Consider the following 17924-nt stretch of genomic DNA (forward strand, 5'->3'; position numbering starts at 1 on the left):
CACGTGCAACATTGACGTTAACAAGAAAATGTTAACGTGCGCTCTTGAATCTCTTAAAACTGAAGTATGCCACCATAATATCTAAAACATATATAATTAGAAGGGGCGTAGCCAGGTGTTCTGTGTATTGGGGTACCAAATGTCGTATTGCAGTTTGAACTGTTAAATTGTTAACGTTCGAATTTAAAATAAAATATTGGGCCACTAAACATAAGTCTCCCTTAAGGACGTTCGCGCTAATTGTTTCTGTGCATCCTTACTGCGCACGAATTTCACATGCCACGTCATGCATCGAGCGCGCGCGCTAAGTAGTAAAGTGAAGAATAATAGGGCAAATGGCCATCGCTTTGACTTTGCGTGGATTTTGGGTTAAGGTCTCTGAAAATAATGGAAATATTTGAAATTATGAACGCCACAGATTCACTTAGGATAGTTTGCCACTGTTGACTTATCTTTGATATTTTAACCTAAAGAACTTGGAGAGCATGCTGAATTACGCGCACCAATTTATCAAAATCAGACTAGTTTTCCACACGCCTTATCTCTGAAACGAAGCCGGTGACCCCCTATTTTTATTTCATTTCTGAAACAAGTAAGTCATCAGTCTCACTGTAGTAGAAGTTTAAAAAAAATCTATCGAGTAGAAAATTTACGTGCGAACGTCCTTAAATAAAAACACTCTATAAGCGACTTGAAAATTACTATTTAAGAAGATTATAATTATTTATTATAGAGCTGGTTGGTTAGTCGAGAATTGTAGGGGTATGATGGCGATAAAATTTGCCATGATTTGCGTATGGTCTCCTCCTCTCCACTGCCGCCACATTCTCTCGTCGAGGTAGGATTGCAGATCTTCTCTTCTCAGCCCCTTTCTCTGTTTTTGCCCGAGTTTAAGCTGGCTCCAGCAAGACTCCACCTCCTGTGTATGCACTCCAGTGCGTGGATCGACGAAATTGTGGGCGTGCACGACAACTCTATGTCTGCGGACGCTTGGAAGTTGCATTATTCGTCTGTATGCCCCCCAATCGTCTGTATGGATTTCACTACCGGGCAGGACGCATCTATTGATGATCGGTAGAAGGGTGGCCGCATTTCTTCTCTCGACAACCTTAAAGTAACCCCGCGCGGGACTATACTCTGTGGTTATGATGCCAAACACCCACGAGTCACGGGCTGCTCTCCTTCCCCTGTTATACTGGAATAAACAACCAAAGTAAGTTTTGTCTCGGCCGCTTTTTTCTTATAGAGTTTTTGAAAAAGATTATCCTTTAAATTTGTGCTTATCATTTTATTAGTATTTGACGGTCTTTATGTGCATTACCAAGATGTTACCCATCGAACGTTAAGAACGGTTGTGTGCATTATCTCCGAATTGAGATTTTTTTGTGCATTTAATAAACGACGATAGGTTAACCGATTTCCAGTCAAAACAAAACAGCTTTTGGCAAAATTAAAACGACTTTCTCCGGAGCGGTTTCTAAAATTAAATTAAGGTGAAAGAAAGTTTACGCGACAATCCCAAAAGGTGTCGTTGGTATTTTTAACTAATTTTTAGCATAAAAGAGGGGACGAGACGCTATGGTCGTATATTCACCGGTGATAAAAGAAAGTGACAAAAGTTAGTTGGACAACAATAGTGGCAAGAGCGGTAAATTGTTCATATATCCCAAATTTCCTTTCTGGATTTTTGCGTGCGTTTTCTTGAGATAAGGTAGCTCTATAAGGATCAGTTTGGGTTAAGTTTATTACCTTGGATTTATGGTTGAACTTGCTTTCGTCGCACTTTATAACAGCTCCGGGTCCTCCAAACGGTAGGATTGACCTGTTTTCGAGATCCACTGAGCACAGATCTTGTAGTCGCCTATAAATGCGAGAAACTAAACTTCGGCTTGAGGCAAGCGTTTCCGCAATTCTACGTTGTGACTCCTCGTGCACGAAGGAAAACATTACGCGAAGAAGCGTTCCCAAAGGGATCTTCGGGAATTCAACGAAAAAGCTGTTCGTTCGCAAGCTTCGTCTTTTGCGACACCCACTACATCTCCTAATAAAACAAAAAGAAATACACGCTATTGCTAATTGACCTATGCGCCCCGTTCCCGTAAGAGAGTCTAAACATGATTTATGTTCACTGTTGCAGTTTTGGTCCCTGCCGTTTTTTTTTTTAGAGGTACGACATCAATTGTTTTGGGAATTATTTAACGGATGTGGCCATTTATGCTAGAAATTCCTTTTTTAAATGGCCCGAGAAATGGTGATTCTACGAATACAAGGGCTCATGATATGTTTGCATGATCGAGACTCTACATTTTTTCTTCTCAGGGTTTCAGATTTTTAATTCTAATTTTAATTCTAGTTACGCCAGCATAGAGAAAAAACGTTCGAAGAACAAGTAAGAATGATGGAAATTTTCTGTTTTCTCTATTGGCTAAAACAGTTAGCATAACTTTGAAGGCGCGTCATTATTTCTTGTTCAAGTGTAGCGTTCGTTTCGTGTATAAGCAATTTTATAGTAGACTACATTAGATTTCACGTGAATCGCACTGATTCAGTAGATGCAACTCTGTACTCACCAAAGAAACCCGTCTACATGTTCGCCATTTCTCTCGGTTAATTCCATCGCGATATTACACTGCGCACACCAAAGAGGATCTGCTATCAAACGTCGCCTTTGGAGCCATCGAACCAAAGCAGATCGCGGTCCTCTTTCCAAATCAATAAACAAATTCAAATTCATATCGTAATGCCAAGCACGAATTTCCAATACTGATCAAAAGCGGATTTTGCAATGTTCAGGTTGAAGACTCCAGTCGGTCTAACGAGCTACAATACACGTTCGCCGAATCACTGTCGCACCTCAGCTCTTTTGTGATGCAAATTTCACTTCCATTCAAAGAAGTCGATCAGATTTCTTACCATATCGCCGAATTGTCATATTGATTACATTTGGACGTACATAAATAGAGAAAATTCATTGTTTGACCTCAATTAATACTCTGTTTTATTTATAAGGACTGTATTTTTCTATCTAATGGTATTGTTATAGCCCAGAGAAAGCCTTACTTATCCTTGAAATCTAACAGGTGAATTACGTCACGCGCCTAGAAATCGGGAACTCGCCCAGTAATCACGCACCACCTTGCGATTTCCGTTCTTTTCATTTATCAGGCTTCACACAAAAACCCTCTGTATACCTCCCCAAATGACCCCATTGCGATAGGAGAAAACTGGTTCTGAAGACACAACGCAGAGTGCCCGAGAATATACTGCGATCAAGCGTTTTTTTATTCCTGTTTCCTATTGCCGCGAAAAAAAAGAGCACCCAAAGTTGAAGTTGAGAAAAATTGTGACACCTCTTCTGTCGTTTCAAATTAAGCACCGCCCGGTATTTAATACAACTTCGCTTCGTTTGACGACAGCGGAGATCACAGAAACGATTTGTTTTAAAAAATCCTCAGATTTTGTCATTGTGACTGGCAGTAAAAGTCATGAAAATTATCCTATTTTTGCCACCTCTCGTAACACAAATTATATGGTATCATTGTCAGTGTCTTTAGAGCGTACCGCCCCTTACAAGTTATAACGTAGTATCAAGTTACTTTGTGACGCCGCGAAATAAGCGTCTTTCGTAAGTTAGCGTCGTTGCATTCAGCAAGACACAAACCCTCTGGTCGCTGACAAGTTCATTTATTTTTTCCATGATGGGTAATGATAACAGTGATCGCTCGACTAGTGAGAGCTCCAGTGAGAGCGATTCTGACGTCCAGAACGTTGCCGATCCGCCTCTCCACGCCGGTCGAGCGTTGACGCGGACTTTTATTCATCTGCCTAAAAGGATTCAAACAGTCCCCAGGAAAACAGCTTTCAAAAAGCTGGTTGACGCTGGCAGAGTAAAAGATGTTGGTTTTAGAAGAAGCGAGTCGGCGTCCACCATAACAGACAGCTTGGTTGCCGCCTTTCCAACCTTAGCGGGTTTAGACCTATCTTGGTGAGTGATCGCTTTGAACTGGAAATCCAATAATAACTATTGTTACAAATCAGGCCTAGATTGTTTACTAGTAAATCTCTATCTATTGATCACTGTATTCAACAGTTATTTGCTGTATAGCAATACATGCTCGAACAGCCAGAAAGTTTATGTTTATTTCCTTTCAACAGTTTGAGATTCATTTCATCGTACACAAAAGGACAGGCTATGAAAGTCGTCCACGTGGGAGTGCCTAGTGGCGACAAGATATTGGATCTATTCGGTGGGAGCAAAAAGAAAAAAGTTTTCATGCACTGGAAACGTAAAAAAGGTGAGTAACTTAGCCTTTAATTTGGGGAAAAAAGCGCGCGCGCGCGGCGAGGCCTCTTTAGCCGCGCCTCTCAAAGCTTTACCACCCGCGCGTTTTTAGTTTTTGGTCGCTCGTATAACTGCCAAATTTCATTTTGTCGTATGCCCGAAATTGTTGTCTCGAGATCAATCGGACTTACTCACCTATTTCCCACTGTTCGGTAGTCGAACTCAATCGAACTTAGTCGAACGATTGGGTTGTGTGACAGAGTTCGATTTCCGAATCTAATCGAACCCAATCGAACTAAATCGAACACAATTTAAAAATATAAAATACACCCTAAATACCACCAGATATTTATTTATTTATTTATTTATTTATATGCAATATTTCAACAGGCCACCCAATTCAGCGTGGGCTGGTTTAAATGGGGGCCTGCAAACAATTTACAAGACATACAATTCAATACATTACATCACATTACATAAACTCATTACAATTACATTTCATCAGAAAAAAGGCGAAATTTAAAAAGACTTTCTCAGTACCAGCAACGAATGAATAATTAACCGGTAATATCTTTATTGATGTAACCTGGAAATTCATTAGTACATTGATTTTACCAATGAAATAATAATCTGACTGTAAAATAGAAAAAAAAAATAGAAAATAATGTTCAATAGGACATAGAAAAGTAATCTTACTTCACTGTACTTCAATTCCATTTTTATAATTTGTTTTTAACACTTAACGGAGTACCGAGTAGTCCGCATAGCTTGTCCGTATGTCTGTTGGGTTGTCTGCCAGAAAAGTAACCACAGAACAAAATGAAGCTAGCCTGTATTTCACGCTGGCTTGCTTGCAGATTAATTAAACATCAGATTTTTAATATTACATTTTCAATTTGTTTCTGTGGTTTTTTATATATAGGCTTGTACTGTACAAGGCACTAGTACATGCGTATGTAATTTGTGCCATGGACTAGTAAGACCAGTACAAAGTTCCATGGTTAAGAGACAGATTTTAAATTTAACTTAAGTGTTTTATAAATTTCATATTTTTAGTTAGACTAATTAGTATTAATCTTTGAGGTCCTTTTCGAAAACCACATGTATGTGAAAAGGTTTCCTCAATAAAGATTATTATTATGTGCAGATGTGCTTTCCAATAATAATGTTAAGCTGCATTCTTCTCCTTTACAGACAGACCGCGCCGCAATAACAACACTTTGACACGAGGTCAGACTGTGACCACTTCAAACCCTGCCATCACTACTGCTCCAACCCCTAGTCCAGTCACCAGTGATATCTCTGCAATCACTACTGCTTCGACTGCTACACCAGTCATTAGTACAATCCCTGCCATCACTATTGCTTCAACCACTACACCAGTCACCAGTGCCATCCCTGCCAACACAACTGCTTCAACCACTACACCAGTCACCAGTGCCATCCCTGCCAACGCAACTGCTTCAACCACTACACCTGTCACCAGTGCCATCGCTGCCAACACAACTGTTTCAACTGCTACACAAGTCACCTACGCAGCACCTGCTGCCATTACATCACCATCTTCATCGCCTCTTCCATCATCAGTTCTTGCCCCTTTGGCCAGCACACCTGTCCGGGTTGACCAGTCACCTAGAAGAAGTGAATGTAAGTGAAATGATTCAAAATAAAATTTTATTAAAGCAATTATCTTAAGGTTCGTGTGCAATAACGTTGTAATGTGTAAAAGTGCTCGAAAGGAAAAAATCTCACTTTTAGCAGCCTGCTAGTAAATTTCAGGTGTTACTTGCAACACTAAGAGTACACACAGCCCATAAAATAAAAAATGTCAGATTTTGTGCCATAGTGCTTACTTTACATAATTAGTATAAGTGCGTGGAACACAAACACCAGAGTAAAAACAAAATAATAGTTGTTATTACTAACTATGAGAGCTGCATGTAATACAAAGTAATACAATGAATTATCCCCCTACCCATTTCACTGCTTTAAGGTTGCTGACAACCTTTTCCAGTTCTTATACTTTGACTACAAATCTACCCATAACTAAAAACCAAACCCCTTGTTCAAGACCACTGCTGTAGCAGTCACCAATAAAAAATTTGCAACCCTGTGCCAGGTTGTTGTGCTCTTGGGTATCGGCAAATTTACTGCTGGGGGTAACCCTGTGATGGACTAGCATCCCATCCAGGGGGGAATAGAAATACTGCTAGTTGTTTCATGCCACGGAAACCAGGATAAGCTCCAGCCTGATGGGCCACTTGCAGACAATCATGAATCATTATATATTTTCATGCTAGTGTTTTTGTGGTGGGTTTTTTCCCCTGGAGGTTTGAGAAACAGGACTATACTGCATAATCCTTAATAACAGCAACAAAAGACAATCCAAATAGGTTCAGGGAAATTGATCGAATTAACTGTAACTAATTAAAAATACATTAAATAAAAATTAATGCATTGTTTGCATGCTGAACTCCCACAGACACTGATCTATTTCAAAGTCCTTTCGAAGATGATGATTTAGTGATTGTAAACACTGTGCAAGGTAAGAACAACTCTGTATCCATAGCAATAATTTATGACCTTAGAATGATACAATGAAAGAAGCCCTGATAATGATGTCACTTATCATTTGCATTTAAGTGCCAACACGAAAATCATTCATCAGACGTGCAAGGCAAACATCATCTACCCGTACTACTTCAGGTAAAATCTAAAGATTTTAAAAGTAATTTTATACAGTTTTATTCTTCATCTTTATTGATTTCGTTTCAAATGTATAGAGAGCTTATGAAAGAGCTAATAAAGAGCTAATCAGCACAAATTCAAAGTTCAAATGAAATCTGCTGAACACTGTGTATGGCTAATTTAACTGACAATTGTAGACATGAAATGTCCAAAGCTGTCAAGAAAAAAGAACCAGTATCCAAGGTCACACATTGCCACAAGAAGGGATCAATATCCCATTTTAGAAGGACAGCTACAGTATTTCAATTACAGTTACCTTTTTACTTTTTGCAATAACTGAACAGTGGCACAGTACGGTCTTCATAGTTGCAATAATCTCTCCTTTACACCCAGGGATAAGTGGCAAGCCTTTCCACGGAGTTGGTATAAATGGTAAGTACAGTGTTTTTATCTTAAATATTTGCTGCAGTCAGTTGAGACCAATTAATTTTTCTGCAGTTTGAACATGTTTCGTTGGGTTCTCTGTGATGTCATAGTTTCTTGGGCCTTTAAGTCATGTTCTGTATACATAGTTCATTTTTGTAACAAGTTTTGCCTAGCTGTTCTCAAGCCAAAAAATTGTACATTAATAATAATAATAATAATAATAATAATAATAATAATAATAATAACATATTGCTGGTAATAATGATGATGATGATGTGTGTAATTTAATACTTTATGCTAATAAAAATTTTTGTATGGCACATTTTTTTTGCACTGCCTTTTTTTTACAGTTGGGGCATTTACAATGGACATGTCTCCACATGGCTTAGGAGGTACATAACATAACCACAACAAACATTTTTTCCATAATGGTTTTCTATCACATTTTCAAATAATGCAAAATGTAATGTTTGTTTTTAGGGGTCTCCAGTAGAGAGTGTCGCGTGAATGAAGTGTTTAGATGCGAATCCGCTGTTCAGGCATCCTGTGTCAATGTTCAGGAACGGTTACCATCTTTTTTAAACCACAGTTTTGAAGAGGTAAATGAGAGCACATTTTGACAAACACTTTTTATTGGGCTATCAGGATTAACCTGAACTTGGATTATCGTAATAACGTTCAAGTTCAAAAATGACATTCGGGCAATGATGGTGGAAAATTCATCCGTCTTCCATTTATTCACTCACTCAATCACTCACCCCCTCCCCCCACCTGACCGCCCACCTGCCCGCTTGCTCGCTCGCTCACTCATTCTTTCATTCATTCATTCATTCAATCAGACCAACGTCTCCCTTTGGAGAATTAGAAGCAATAAAGATACATGTATATTGTTGCTGTTATAGTCAATCTGTCAGTCGGTCAGTCAATCTTTAATTAATCTATTTGCTTTCTTTTTTTTGTATAACTGAGTTTATTAATCGACCGGCTTCGTATGCTACTGAGACTTCATCAGGATAAAACTACAAGATACATAAATGGAAGTTATTTTATACTAGAGCTTTGTAGTACAAATAACGTTCCAATTAGGGTGTGAACAACAAAACACCTACAAGAAATACGTGCGGGAAATGACTAAAATCCTGTGCTAGAAAGTGGGCGATTTATGTGGGGGTTTTAATGTTGAAACCGTGAGCCCCCAATTTAAAATTGTGATTATTGCATAGTTAAACTTGTTCTTGTTCTGGATTTACAAATACATGTAGCTATGCTGGCAGGCTCGTGAGGATAAAACACCTGTAGTGGCACTATTACTGCGCCCCAATACAACTTTGCATGGGAAATTGAATGAGGCAACGTTGAGGTTTGGATGTACATTGTATAGTATTATTGTACTGTTTGTTGTTAATTCAACCAGATATTTGATTGCAAAATAATACAGCTTAATGTAATTTCAAAAGAAATCAACATTATGATTTGTCCACCATTTCCCATGGAAAAAAAAACAGATTTTTTTTGGAGGAAGGAGTAAAGAAAAATTCTGAAAAAATAAAATCTACAAGGTATCTGTTACAAGTCTGAAGTCCATTATCTGGACTTTTTTCTGAGTACTAATAAAACATAAGACAACATTAAACTGTCTTTCCTTTTTGTTACTGCATGAAGGTGTGAATTCTGGAGCAATAATCAATATTATGTAAAGGTGTGCATCAATATAAATTCATGAAAAATTTCCTGAACAAAAAATTTTCTTTGGCCATGCTCAGCACTGAATTTAGGATCAGTAAATAATTGCACAAAGAAATCAAAGGCCTTTAGGCTATGACTATTTTGCACGATGAAGTACATGCATGAGTATATGCAGAAAGATGAAAATGTTTTGGCTTTGTTGCAAAAAAAATTTTTTTTTTTACATTTGTCCCTTACATGTATTTAAACCTCAGGACTCGGGCGTGCAAACACACAAATTTTTTTTTTCTTTTTCTTTTCCCTCTGATGTGATATTTCTTTCTTTTTCCCCCAAGAAGTTAATAAGTGCTTTCCATTTATAATAATTTATTATTTTGCTCGACATTCATGCATTGCATGCATCATGTTATTAAACACATTTCATTCGACCACATTTTTCTCTTCGTCAGCGGAAATACAAACAAAAGTTTACGACCCAAGGAAGGAAAGAAGGATTGACCGATCAACCGACGGAACGACCAACTTATATAATAATAAATTTTAAATTTTACTGTATATGCACACTTTTTAAAACTAACTCAGATGTTATCATTTTGTCAAGGGTTTTTCAGAGGGTACTTGGGCAATGCCAGGAAGGTTGGCTCTTCTGGATTGCGGAAACAACATCCAAAGATGGCCAAGAAGGTTGGTTAAACATAAACATAGTTAACAAGGAATTTCCTGAAACCCTTTTAACAGTAAGCCAAATTGTATTTGTATGACATCTCAAAAGTGTGATAGCAAGTTCTGTTAATGAAACTGCTTTTCTGCTTATCCTAACACTTCCTTGTCCTTTTTAATTAAACAGCACTCAAATTGTATGGGAACAGAAGTAATGATGTGGACCAGTTGATATTTTTAACTCCATCAGCCGGAAGAAATCTCACCTTCATTGAGCGGATTGAAGGTGACCCAATTTTTGACATTGAAATCAGTATGGTTTGCTCTAAAAACTTAACCACCCTCATTTTGTTACTTGATAAATAATTTTCCAAAATTGTTTTGTATTGATCTGCATTTTTAAAGTATAACTTACATATTGTGTACCCCCAACCCATTTGTGATTTATTTGTTCCCCGGCGAAAAGCTTTTCAAAAGGTTTTGTTTGGTGCCTATGTGGTATTTTACATATTGAAATGGGCTACTACAATGTAAGCTGGCTAACAGTTTGGAGTTAAGACTGCTTTTGTTCAGAGCCTTTAATGGGTTTGAAAGTGTATGAGTAACATATCTTTATTAAAAGAACATATCTTTAAAAGATAAAATGCTGTAAGAAGATTATTAAAACATTTTTTTTGAATTGAGCTTTTCCCTGCCAGTATACAGCCTTTATAAAAAAGGACTGTTTCTTTTAACTGTGTTTGTTAACATTGGTCCTGAAAAGCCCTGTTAATAATTTTACTATTTTGAGGTTACGTCTTAGATTTAAAACGTTTTTTTTTCAGAGAGTATGAATGAGTTTTAGAAAAAATCAGAAATCTTCTATCTTCCAACAGACATTTTCCAAAGTAGGCTTGCAAGGAGTAATAGTTAAAAATATATAAACCTTTCATGTTGTTTATTTGTAAATCAATTGCAGCATCAGATATGGACGACTATGATTGGCTGTCCCATTCAACAATGAGCATATGTGAGCGAGCAACCTTTATGATTGAATCGCTTGCATTAGAGAGGTAATTTCATTGCTTTCTTGAATTATTATGTAGTGTAACTTACATATCACAGACACCATATTTAACAACCAATCATAAATAACAGTCTAATCATTGAGCACTCATTTCATGCATGATTAAGGCAAATTTGGTGTAAATTTCTATACTTAGAGCAAAACTTGCAAGATGGCGTGAGGAGAGACGTGAGCAAGAGCGCCAGCTTGCAGCATGTGAGGGAACTGATCAGTCATCAGACAAAGTTAGTATTCAAACAACAAATGCTACCAGTTATTGAAGAAAAAATGTTTTACTTAGTGGACTTTAAAACACCTTTAAAGCACGACAAAAGGAAAGATGCAGAGTGCTGCAGATTTAAAAACTCAATTCTACTCCAGTGACATGGCAATAAATACAACAATTTTAATGATAAACATGAAATGTTCATTATGTCCCTGAAGGGAATCAAACCCATGGCCTCCCAGATACTGCTATGATCAGCAATGTATACAGGACGCATGCCACATACCAACCCAGTAAAATTGCCCAGCTCTCCACAAGTGTCTCCTAGCTCAGAGGTATCTGAGAGTTCATGGCATCTATTCCCATTGGGGACTCAGATTTTCTCTTAATCCCTTGCCCATGGCATAATGAAAATTTCATCTTTATCATTTATCATTGGGCTTTAAATTTGTCTCTTTAGTATTTATTACAAACAAATAATGTCTGTTGGTCAAACACAGGAGCATGAGCATGAAGTGCAGCAGGAGAACAAAACAGAGAAAGATGACAAAGAGCTGCAAAAACTGTCTCAAACAGAAGTGATTGTAAGTTTTCAAACAACAGATACTGTCTATTGAAGAGTGTATCTTATTTAACTCACAATAATGTACATATGGAAATTACATGTGTAACTTAATAGGCTGGCAACGATTAATAAGGGAAATAATTAGTGAAAAACATTATTTTAATTGTTTTCGTCTGTCTAGATAACAGAGGAAAGAAGAAAACGTGTGGCTCCAGAGCCCAAAGAAGGCATTGTTATTGCCCTTCGCTTTGGTGAAATAAAAGCAAGGTGGAAGTTCAAGGAAACAGCTCTGTTTCAGGTTTATACAATACTCTACATTAAAATTATGTGTAACCAAAGGAAGCCATTGGTGGTCTGTAAAACATGTGATTAGGAGCTGGCACTCATACTCACTCACTCATTTCATACTTGTTATTATATTTAATTTTACCTAGTATGCTTATACAATACTTAACTAAGCATATCTAAACTTGAGCGAGGCATAACCCTGCAAGCATAATTACCACATACCAACAACATTTAACTATCTCCTCCCTAGACCTTTTCCTCTCTTATTTGTTCTTTTGTCTTAATATTTGGCCTGTACCTGACAGGTTTTGAGAAGATTTTACTTTTGTCTATGTGAATAACAGGAAGTATATGACTGGGCAGGGGGTATGGGATGCATGCCACTCCACTTTACCCTGCAACGGCGAAACAAAGTGGTGTTGCACTTGGACCCCATAGAGGGACATGAGGTCCTCGATGTTTATGGAAGAGTAAGTAGATTCTCTAGCATTATGTCAAAAATCTAAGTTACATGTTATCCAACAGAGAACTTAAGAAATGGTGATTGAACACTGACATACCAATGTGAGGTTCTGTACTGTAATTTATCAGCCATCTTGCACTCATTGTGCAACCCAAGTGTGAAGTATGATAGTCACCTATAAATTTAGGAAAGAATGCAAGTATCAAAATAAAAATACAGTGCAACCCTGATAACTTGAAATCTGAACGGAAGTGAAAATCAGTTCGAGTTAGCAGGGTTTCAAGTTATCTGGGTCTTAATCCAATATTCCATTTGACAATTAAAAAGCTGATACATAACTGATCTCATCAGGAACTGTAACATGATCATACATTCGTGAGATGAGATTGAGAAATGACTGTCAAATAATTATATGATTTTGTATTAATTAATTAATTAATTAATAGCAAATTGTTGTGGTGTTACTTTTAGTGTTTGAATCGGATTATGTGACAAAAAAGTTAAATAGGGGATATTTCAATGAGCACCCCTGGCAAGTTTCAAACATACGAATGCATTAATAATAAAATTTGAATATAGAATCTGACATGTGCATATTTGAGTGCACCTACTCTTAAGAATTCCAGAATAATCTTGATAGAACATAACCTGAGATATCATTACAAAGGTTCCATACTCTGTACTTATCTCGTATTTCTCAACATTTTCCAGGAAGAGGCAGAAGTCAAGACACTTTTAAATTGTGAGGTAGAGAAAATTTCATAAATGAGTAATAACTGTGATTATGACACCAGGTAAAACTAAAACGACATTAACATAACATGAATAAGGACATACATCCAAAAATCTTTTTTAGTGAGGCTACGAGTTAAGCATGCTACAATGTAAAAATTGGGATTAATTTCTTGTCCTCAGTGCCACAAAACCCTTCCCAGCCATGAAACTCAAGGAAGACTGACACTACTAACTCTCCAGGGACAGGACTTTTCTATAGCCCGATACTTGGGGTAGACTGACACTACTAACTCTCCAGGGACACGGCCCTTCTAGAGCCCTGATATTTGAGGGAAGACCGAAACTACTAATTCTCCACCGATGGGACTTTTCTAGAGCTAAGATACTTGGGGAAGACTGACACTACTAACTCTACAGGGACGAGGCCCTTCTAGAGCCCCGATACTTGGGGGAAGACTGACACTACCAACTCTCCAGGGACGAGGCCCTTCTAGAGCTCTGATACTTGGGGGAAGACTGACACTACCAACTATCCAGAGATGGGGCTTTTCACTTGGGACAGACCAACCTGACTGGTTCCCTTGGGACGAGGCTCTTTTGGAGCATCGACACTTGGGACAGACCAACCTGACTGGTTCCCTTGGGACGAGGCTCTTTTGGAGCATCGACACTTGGGACAGACCAACCTGACTGGTTCCCTTGGGACGAGGCTCTTTTGGAGTATCGACACTTGGGACAGACCAACCTGACTGGTTCCCTTGGGATGAGGCTCTTTTGGAGTATCGACACTTGGGACAGACCAACCTGACTGGTTCCCTTGGGACGAGGCTCTTTTAGAGCATCGCCACTTGGGACAGACCAACTTGACTGGTTCCCTTGGGACGAGCCCTTTTAGAGCATTGACACTTGGGACAGACCAATTTGACTGGTTCCCTTGGGACGAGGCTCTTTTAGAGCATCGACACTTGGGACAGACCAACTTGACTGGTTCCCTTGGGACGAGGCTCCTCCAGAGCATCGACACTTGGGACAGACCAACTTGACTGGTTCCCTTGGGACGAGGCTCTTCTAGAGCATTGACACTTGGGACAGACCAACTTGACTGGTTCCCTTGGGACGAGGCTCTTCTAGAGCATCGCCACTTGGGACAGACCAACTTGACTGGTTCCCTTGGGACGAGCCCTTTTAGAGCATTGACACTTGGGACAGACCAATTTGACTGGTTCCCTTGGGACGAGGCTCCTTTAGAGCATCGACACTTGGGACAGACCAACTTGACTGGTTCCCTTGGGACGAGGCTCCTCCAGAGCATCGACACTTGGGACAGACCAACTTGACTGGTTCCCTTGGGACGAGGCTCTTCTAGAGCATTGACACTTGGGACAGACCAACTTGACTGGTTCCCTTGGGACGAGGCTCTTCTAGAGCATTGACACTTAGGACAGACCAACTTGAATGGTTTCCTTGGGACGAGGTCTCTTCAAGAGCCCCGATACTTGGGGGAAAACTGACACTACCAACTCTCCAGGGACGAGGCCCTTCTAGAGCCCTGATACTTGGGGGAAGACTGACACTACCAACTCTCCAGGGACGAGGCCCTTCTAGAGCCCTGATACTTGGGGGAAGACTGACACTACCAACTATCCAGAGACGGGGCTTTTCACTTGGGACAGACCAACCTGACTGGTTCCCTTGGGACGAGGCTCTTTTGGAGCATCGACACTTGGGACAGACCAACCTGACTGGTTCCCTTGGGACGAGGCTCTTTTGGAGCATCGCCACTTGAGACAGACCAACTTGACTGGTTCCCTTGGGATGAGGCTCTTTTAGAGCATTGACACTTGGGACAGACCAATTTGACTGGTTCCCTTGGGACGAGGCTCTTTTAGAGCATTGACACTTGGGACAGACCAATTTGACTGGTTCCCTTGGGACGAGGCTCTTTTAGAGCATCGACACTTGGGACAGACCAACTTGACTGGTTCCCTTGGGACGAGGCTCCTCCAGAGCATCGACACTTGGGACAGACCAACTTGACTGGTTCCCTTGGGACGAGGCTCCTCCAGAGCATCGACACTTGGGACAGACCAATTTGACTGGTTCCCTTGGGACGAGGCTCCTCCAGAGCATCGACACTTGGGACAGACTAATTTGACCGGATCCCTTGGGACAAGGCTCTTCTAGAGCATTGACACTTGAGACAGACCAACTTGACCAGAACACCCACTAACACCAACACTAACACCCTAACACTACCAATTAGCACTAACACTAACACTAACACCCTAACACTAGCAATTAGCACTAACACTAACACTAACACTTACAGAAATACTAACAGAAACACTAACACTGACACTATTATTAACAATAACAATTACATTAACACTAACACTTACAGAAACACTAACACTAACACTAACACTTAAAGAAACACTAACACTAACAGTAACAATATTATTAACACTTAAAACATCAACGTTAACTGCATCAACACAAGCATCAACAACAACAGAAAAAGTAACAATAACGGAACGATTAACACTAACAGTGACAATGACAGAAAAAGGCTACCCCAACACTGACAGTGGTTAATAGTGATTTCAGTGGTTACAGTGTCAATAGGCAACTGTAGGCATCTTAAGGGAGGTGGGCTGCTCAAATGGAAAAAAATGGCTAACTTTGTTTCAGTGATGGTTACAACATATTGTATTCCATCATTGAAACAAGTTATCCGTGACTCCTTTGAACAGCACACTTCCCTTCCTTACCTTGACTTGCAGGTCTCCTTCAGAGGAAATTTCCCTCAAGGTGAATTACAAGATGTAACACTATCTGCTACACTACTGGGTAAGTAAAAATCAACTCTTTATGCATTCTCAGAGACCCAGGAGCAGATGGCCAAGTCAGGAGGAAGTCAAATGGGTGCAATCGTTCGTGAAAACTCACCTTCACGTCACTTTCACCCATTCGACTTCTTCCTGACCTGACTATCTGCTGCTGGGACTCAAAGGATTCTTTTTACGATACAGAATTCTTTGTCTTCTAACCCTAATTATCCATACTCAATGAATAAGTGTGGTTAAGAGACAAAGGAATTTAATTTTTACCTGAATTTAATTTTTAACTACAACATATACAAAACTGTAAATAGAACCTATTAAATCCAAGGTTAATCTATACTGAAGGCTAGAGTTGAGCTAAGAAAAATGATAGCATACCTCAGAATACAGTCGGTGAACTAACAAAGGCTGACTTAAAAATTCCCAAGCCAATCATAAATCATGTTTATCTGATCATAATCGGCAAATAATGACATTACATTAATAACATTGGAAGGCTAAAAATAGAAAATAACAAAAAGAGAAGAAGTGAATGGACTAACAAAAAATTGTACATTTTTATAACAGATGAGCCTCAAAAAGGAATCGAGGAGAAAGCACAGGAAAGAGAAAGAGAAAATGGAGACAAGGACAAAGAAAAAGAAGAAAAAGAAACAGACGAACAAGAAATAGAAAAGGAGGAAGAACAAACGGAAGCAAAAAAGGAAGGAGAAACAGAAAAAGGAATAGAAGAAGAAATGGAAGAAACTGAAGGAGAAAACGAAAAAGTCCTAGAGAAAGAGGAATATAAGGAAGAGAAGAGCAGAAAAAGGAAACGAAAAAAGGACAGGAGAACAACTGCAGAAAGAAAAAAGGCAAAGCATTTAAAAGCTGATTAAAAAAAAAATTATACCTAATGTTACAAAAGCTGTGGGTAATTAATTTAATTTCACCTTTTTTTAATTGCAATGAGTTATATTTCTTGAGTGATTAATTATAAACAATTACATAGTTATCTAGGTGGTTTATTATTAAGTATATCACTGTTAAGATAAAGGAAAGTAGCTTGGAGACATATATTGCAATTGAACGTTGGAATTGTAAAATTATAAAAGCTGCCAGTAATTTATATTGTGAAAAAGCAAGTGTACATGTGGAAGGGCATGTCCAGTGTTCTTGAATGATTAGTTTAGGAGTAAAAAAAAGTAATAAGTAGTACTAAGTACTAAGTGCATGGTTTGTGTACTTCAGCAATGAAAATCTAGTTGTGTATAGTTAGAGATACGTTTAAGTAAGTTAATTTTATGTTTGTTTCTTTCTTTGATCAAGTCTTATGTGCTGTAAATGTAGAAACAAAAGCAAAGGTTGATAGTAGTTGCTCATAATCCTAATTTCTTCACCTTTTCCTTTTAGTTACATGTACATGTATTGGTTTGGAATTACTACATTGTCTGCCTCCTTTATGATCCGCCAGGGTGTTTAGTTTGGTTTTTTTTTTACACTCAAATGAAAACTGTCATAGACTTCAATTTAATAATTAATTACTTCATTTTAATAATTTGTCTTCATTGTACATTATTTGTTAACATTTGTTGCACCTGAACACAATGTGCAAGTTATAGTTACAGTAATAAAAGATGCAGGTAACTGATTTAAATTCACTTTTTTTAAATTGCAATGAGTTGTAATTCATGGAGTTATTTCAATTAACCTGATGAATATAGAACATATGTAGTTTTCATTATCTAGTTTAACCATGTTTTGAAATAGGAATGTAATTAACTGATATTTGTTGCAACTGAACATAGCTAGTTAACGTCAGAAAAGCTGCAAGTAATTTATTTCATTATAACTTTATCAATTATGAGAAATATTTTTTTCCGGATGAGTGATTTCTATCTCTGATTATCTCTAGGTAAGAGACTTTGTTGTTAGTAGCCTTTTTTTAAATTTCTAACTTAATATTTTTACTGATAAGTATATGTTGGCAATAAACGTTCTCAGCAGATATGAACCGTTGCATGTACTTGTTATTGTG

The 17924-nt window shown here is 38.4% G+C and overlaps 3 protein-coding genes across 3 annotated transcripts in view; 2 read left to right on the forward strand and 1 right to left on the reverse strand.

Moving 5' to 3' along the window:
* Nucleotides 1–17924, forward strand: part of LOC149116162 (uncharacterized) — a 38065-nt gene that overhangs the window by 13530 nt on the left and 6611 nt on the right. The window lies entirely within an intron of this gene.
* On the reverse strand, nt 728–3723 carry LOC149116166 (uncharacterized). Its single transcript, XM_089282127.1, has 3 exons — nt 2571–3723; nt 1750–2041; nt 728–1195 (listed from the first exon to the last, which is right to left on the reverse strand). The coding sequence occupies exons 1-3, from the start codon at nt 2732–2734 to the stop codon at nt 728–730; spliced, it is 924 nt and encodes a 307-aa protein (XP_089138253.1). The 5' UTR covers nt 2735–3723.
* On the forward strand, nt 1089–17900 carry LOC149116167 (uncharacterized). The gene is made up of 20 exons (XM_089282122.1): nt 1089–1213; nt 3716–3985; nt 4156–4295; nt 5477–5929; nt 6765–6827; nt 6926–6988; nt 7364–7402; nt 7747–7788; nt 7877–7995; nt 8659–8756; nt 9684–9766; nt 9930–10028; nt 10701–10794; nt 10945–11032; nt 11514–11597; nt 11760–11876; nt 12211–12336; nt 13041–13076; nt 15848–15914; nt 16475–17900. The coding sequence occupies exons 1-20, from the start codon at nt 1146–1148 to the stop codon at nt 16783–16785; spliced, it is 2460 nt and encodes an 819-aa protein (XP_089138248.1). The 5' UTR covers nt 1089–1145; the 3' UTR covers nt 16786–17900.

This window comes from Orbicella faveolata, unplaced genomic scaffold (genome assembly GCF_042242905.1).
Source record: "Orbicella faveolata isolate gen_17 unplaced genomic scaffold, um_ofav_v1 contig_12, whole genome shotgun sequence".
NCBI lineage: Eukaryota > Metazoa > Cnidaria > Anthozoa > Scleractinia > Merulinidae > Orbicella > Orbicella faveolata.

Bases quoted from the DNA above. Each gene is read 5' to 3' on its own strand.
- LOC149116167 (XM_089282122.1), top strand. From the start codon at position 1,146: ATGATGCCAAACACCCACGAGTCACGGGCTGCTCTCCTTCCCCTGTTA. The intron at 6,989-7,363 runs GTAAAATCTAAA...CTTTACACCCAG, and splicing joins ATCTACCCGTACTACTTCAG to GGATAAGTGGCAAGCCTTTC. The intron at 11,598-11,759 runs GTAAGTTTTCAA...TCGTCTGTCTAG, and splicing joins TGTCTCAAACAGAAGTGATT to ATAACAGAGGAAAGAAGAAA.
- LOC149116166 (XM_089282127.1), bottom strand. From the start codon at position 2,734: ATGAATTTGAATTTGTTTATTGATTTGGAAAGAGGACCGCGATCTGCT. The intron at 2,042-2,570 runs GTGAGTACAGAG...TTGTTTTATTAG, and splicing joins CATGTAGACGGGTTTCTTTG to GAGATGTAGTGGGTGTCGCA. The intron at 1,196-1,749 runs GTAATAAACTTA...TGTTTATTCCAG, and splicing joins AGTTCAACCATAAATCCAAG to TATAACAGGGGAAGGAGAGC.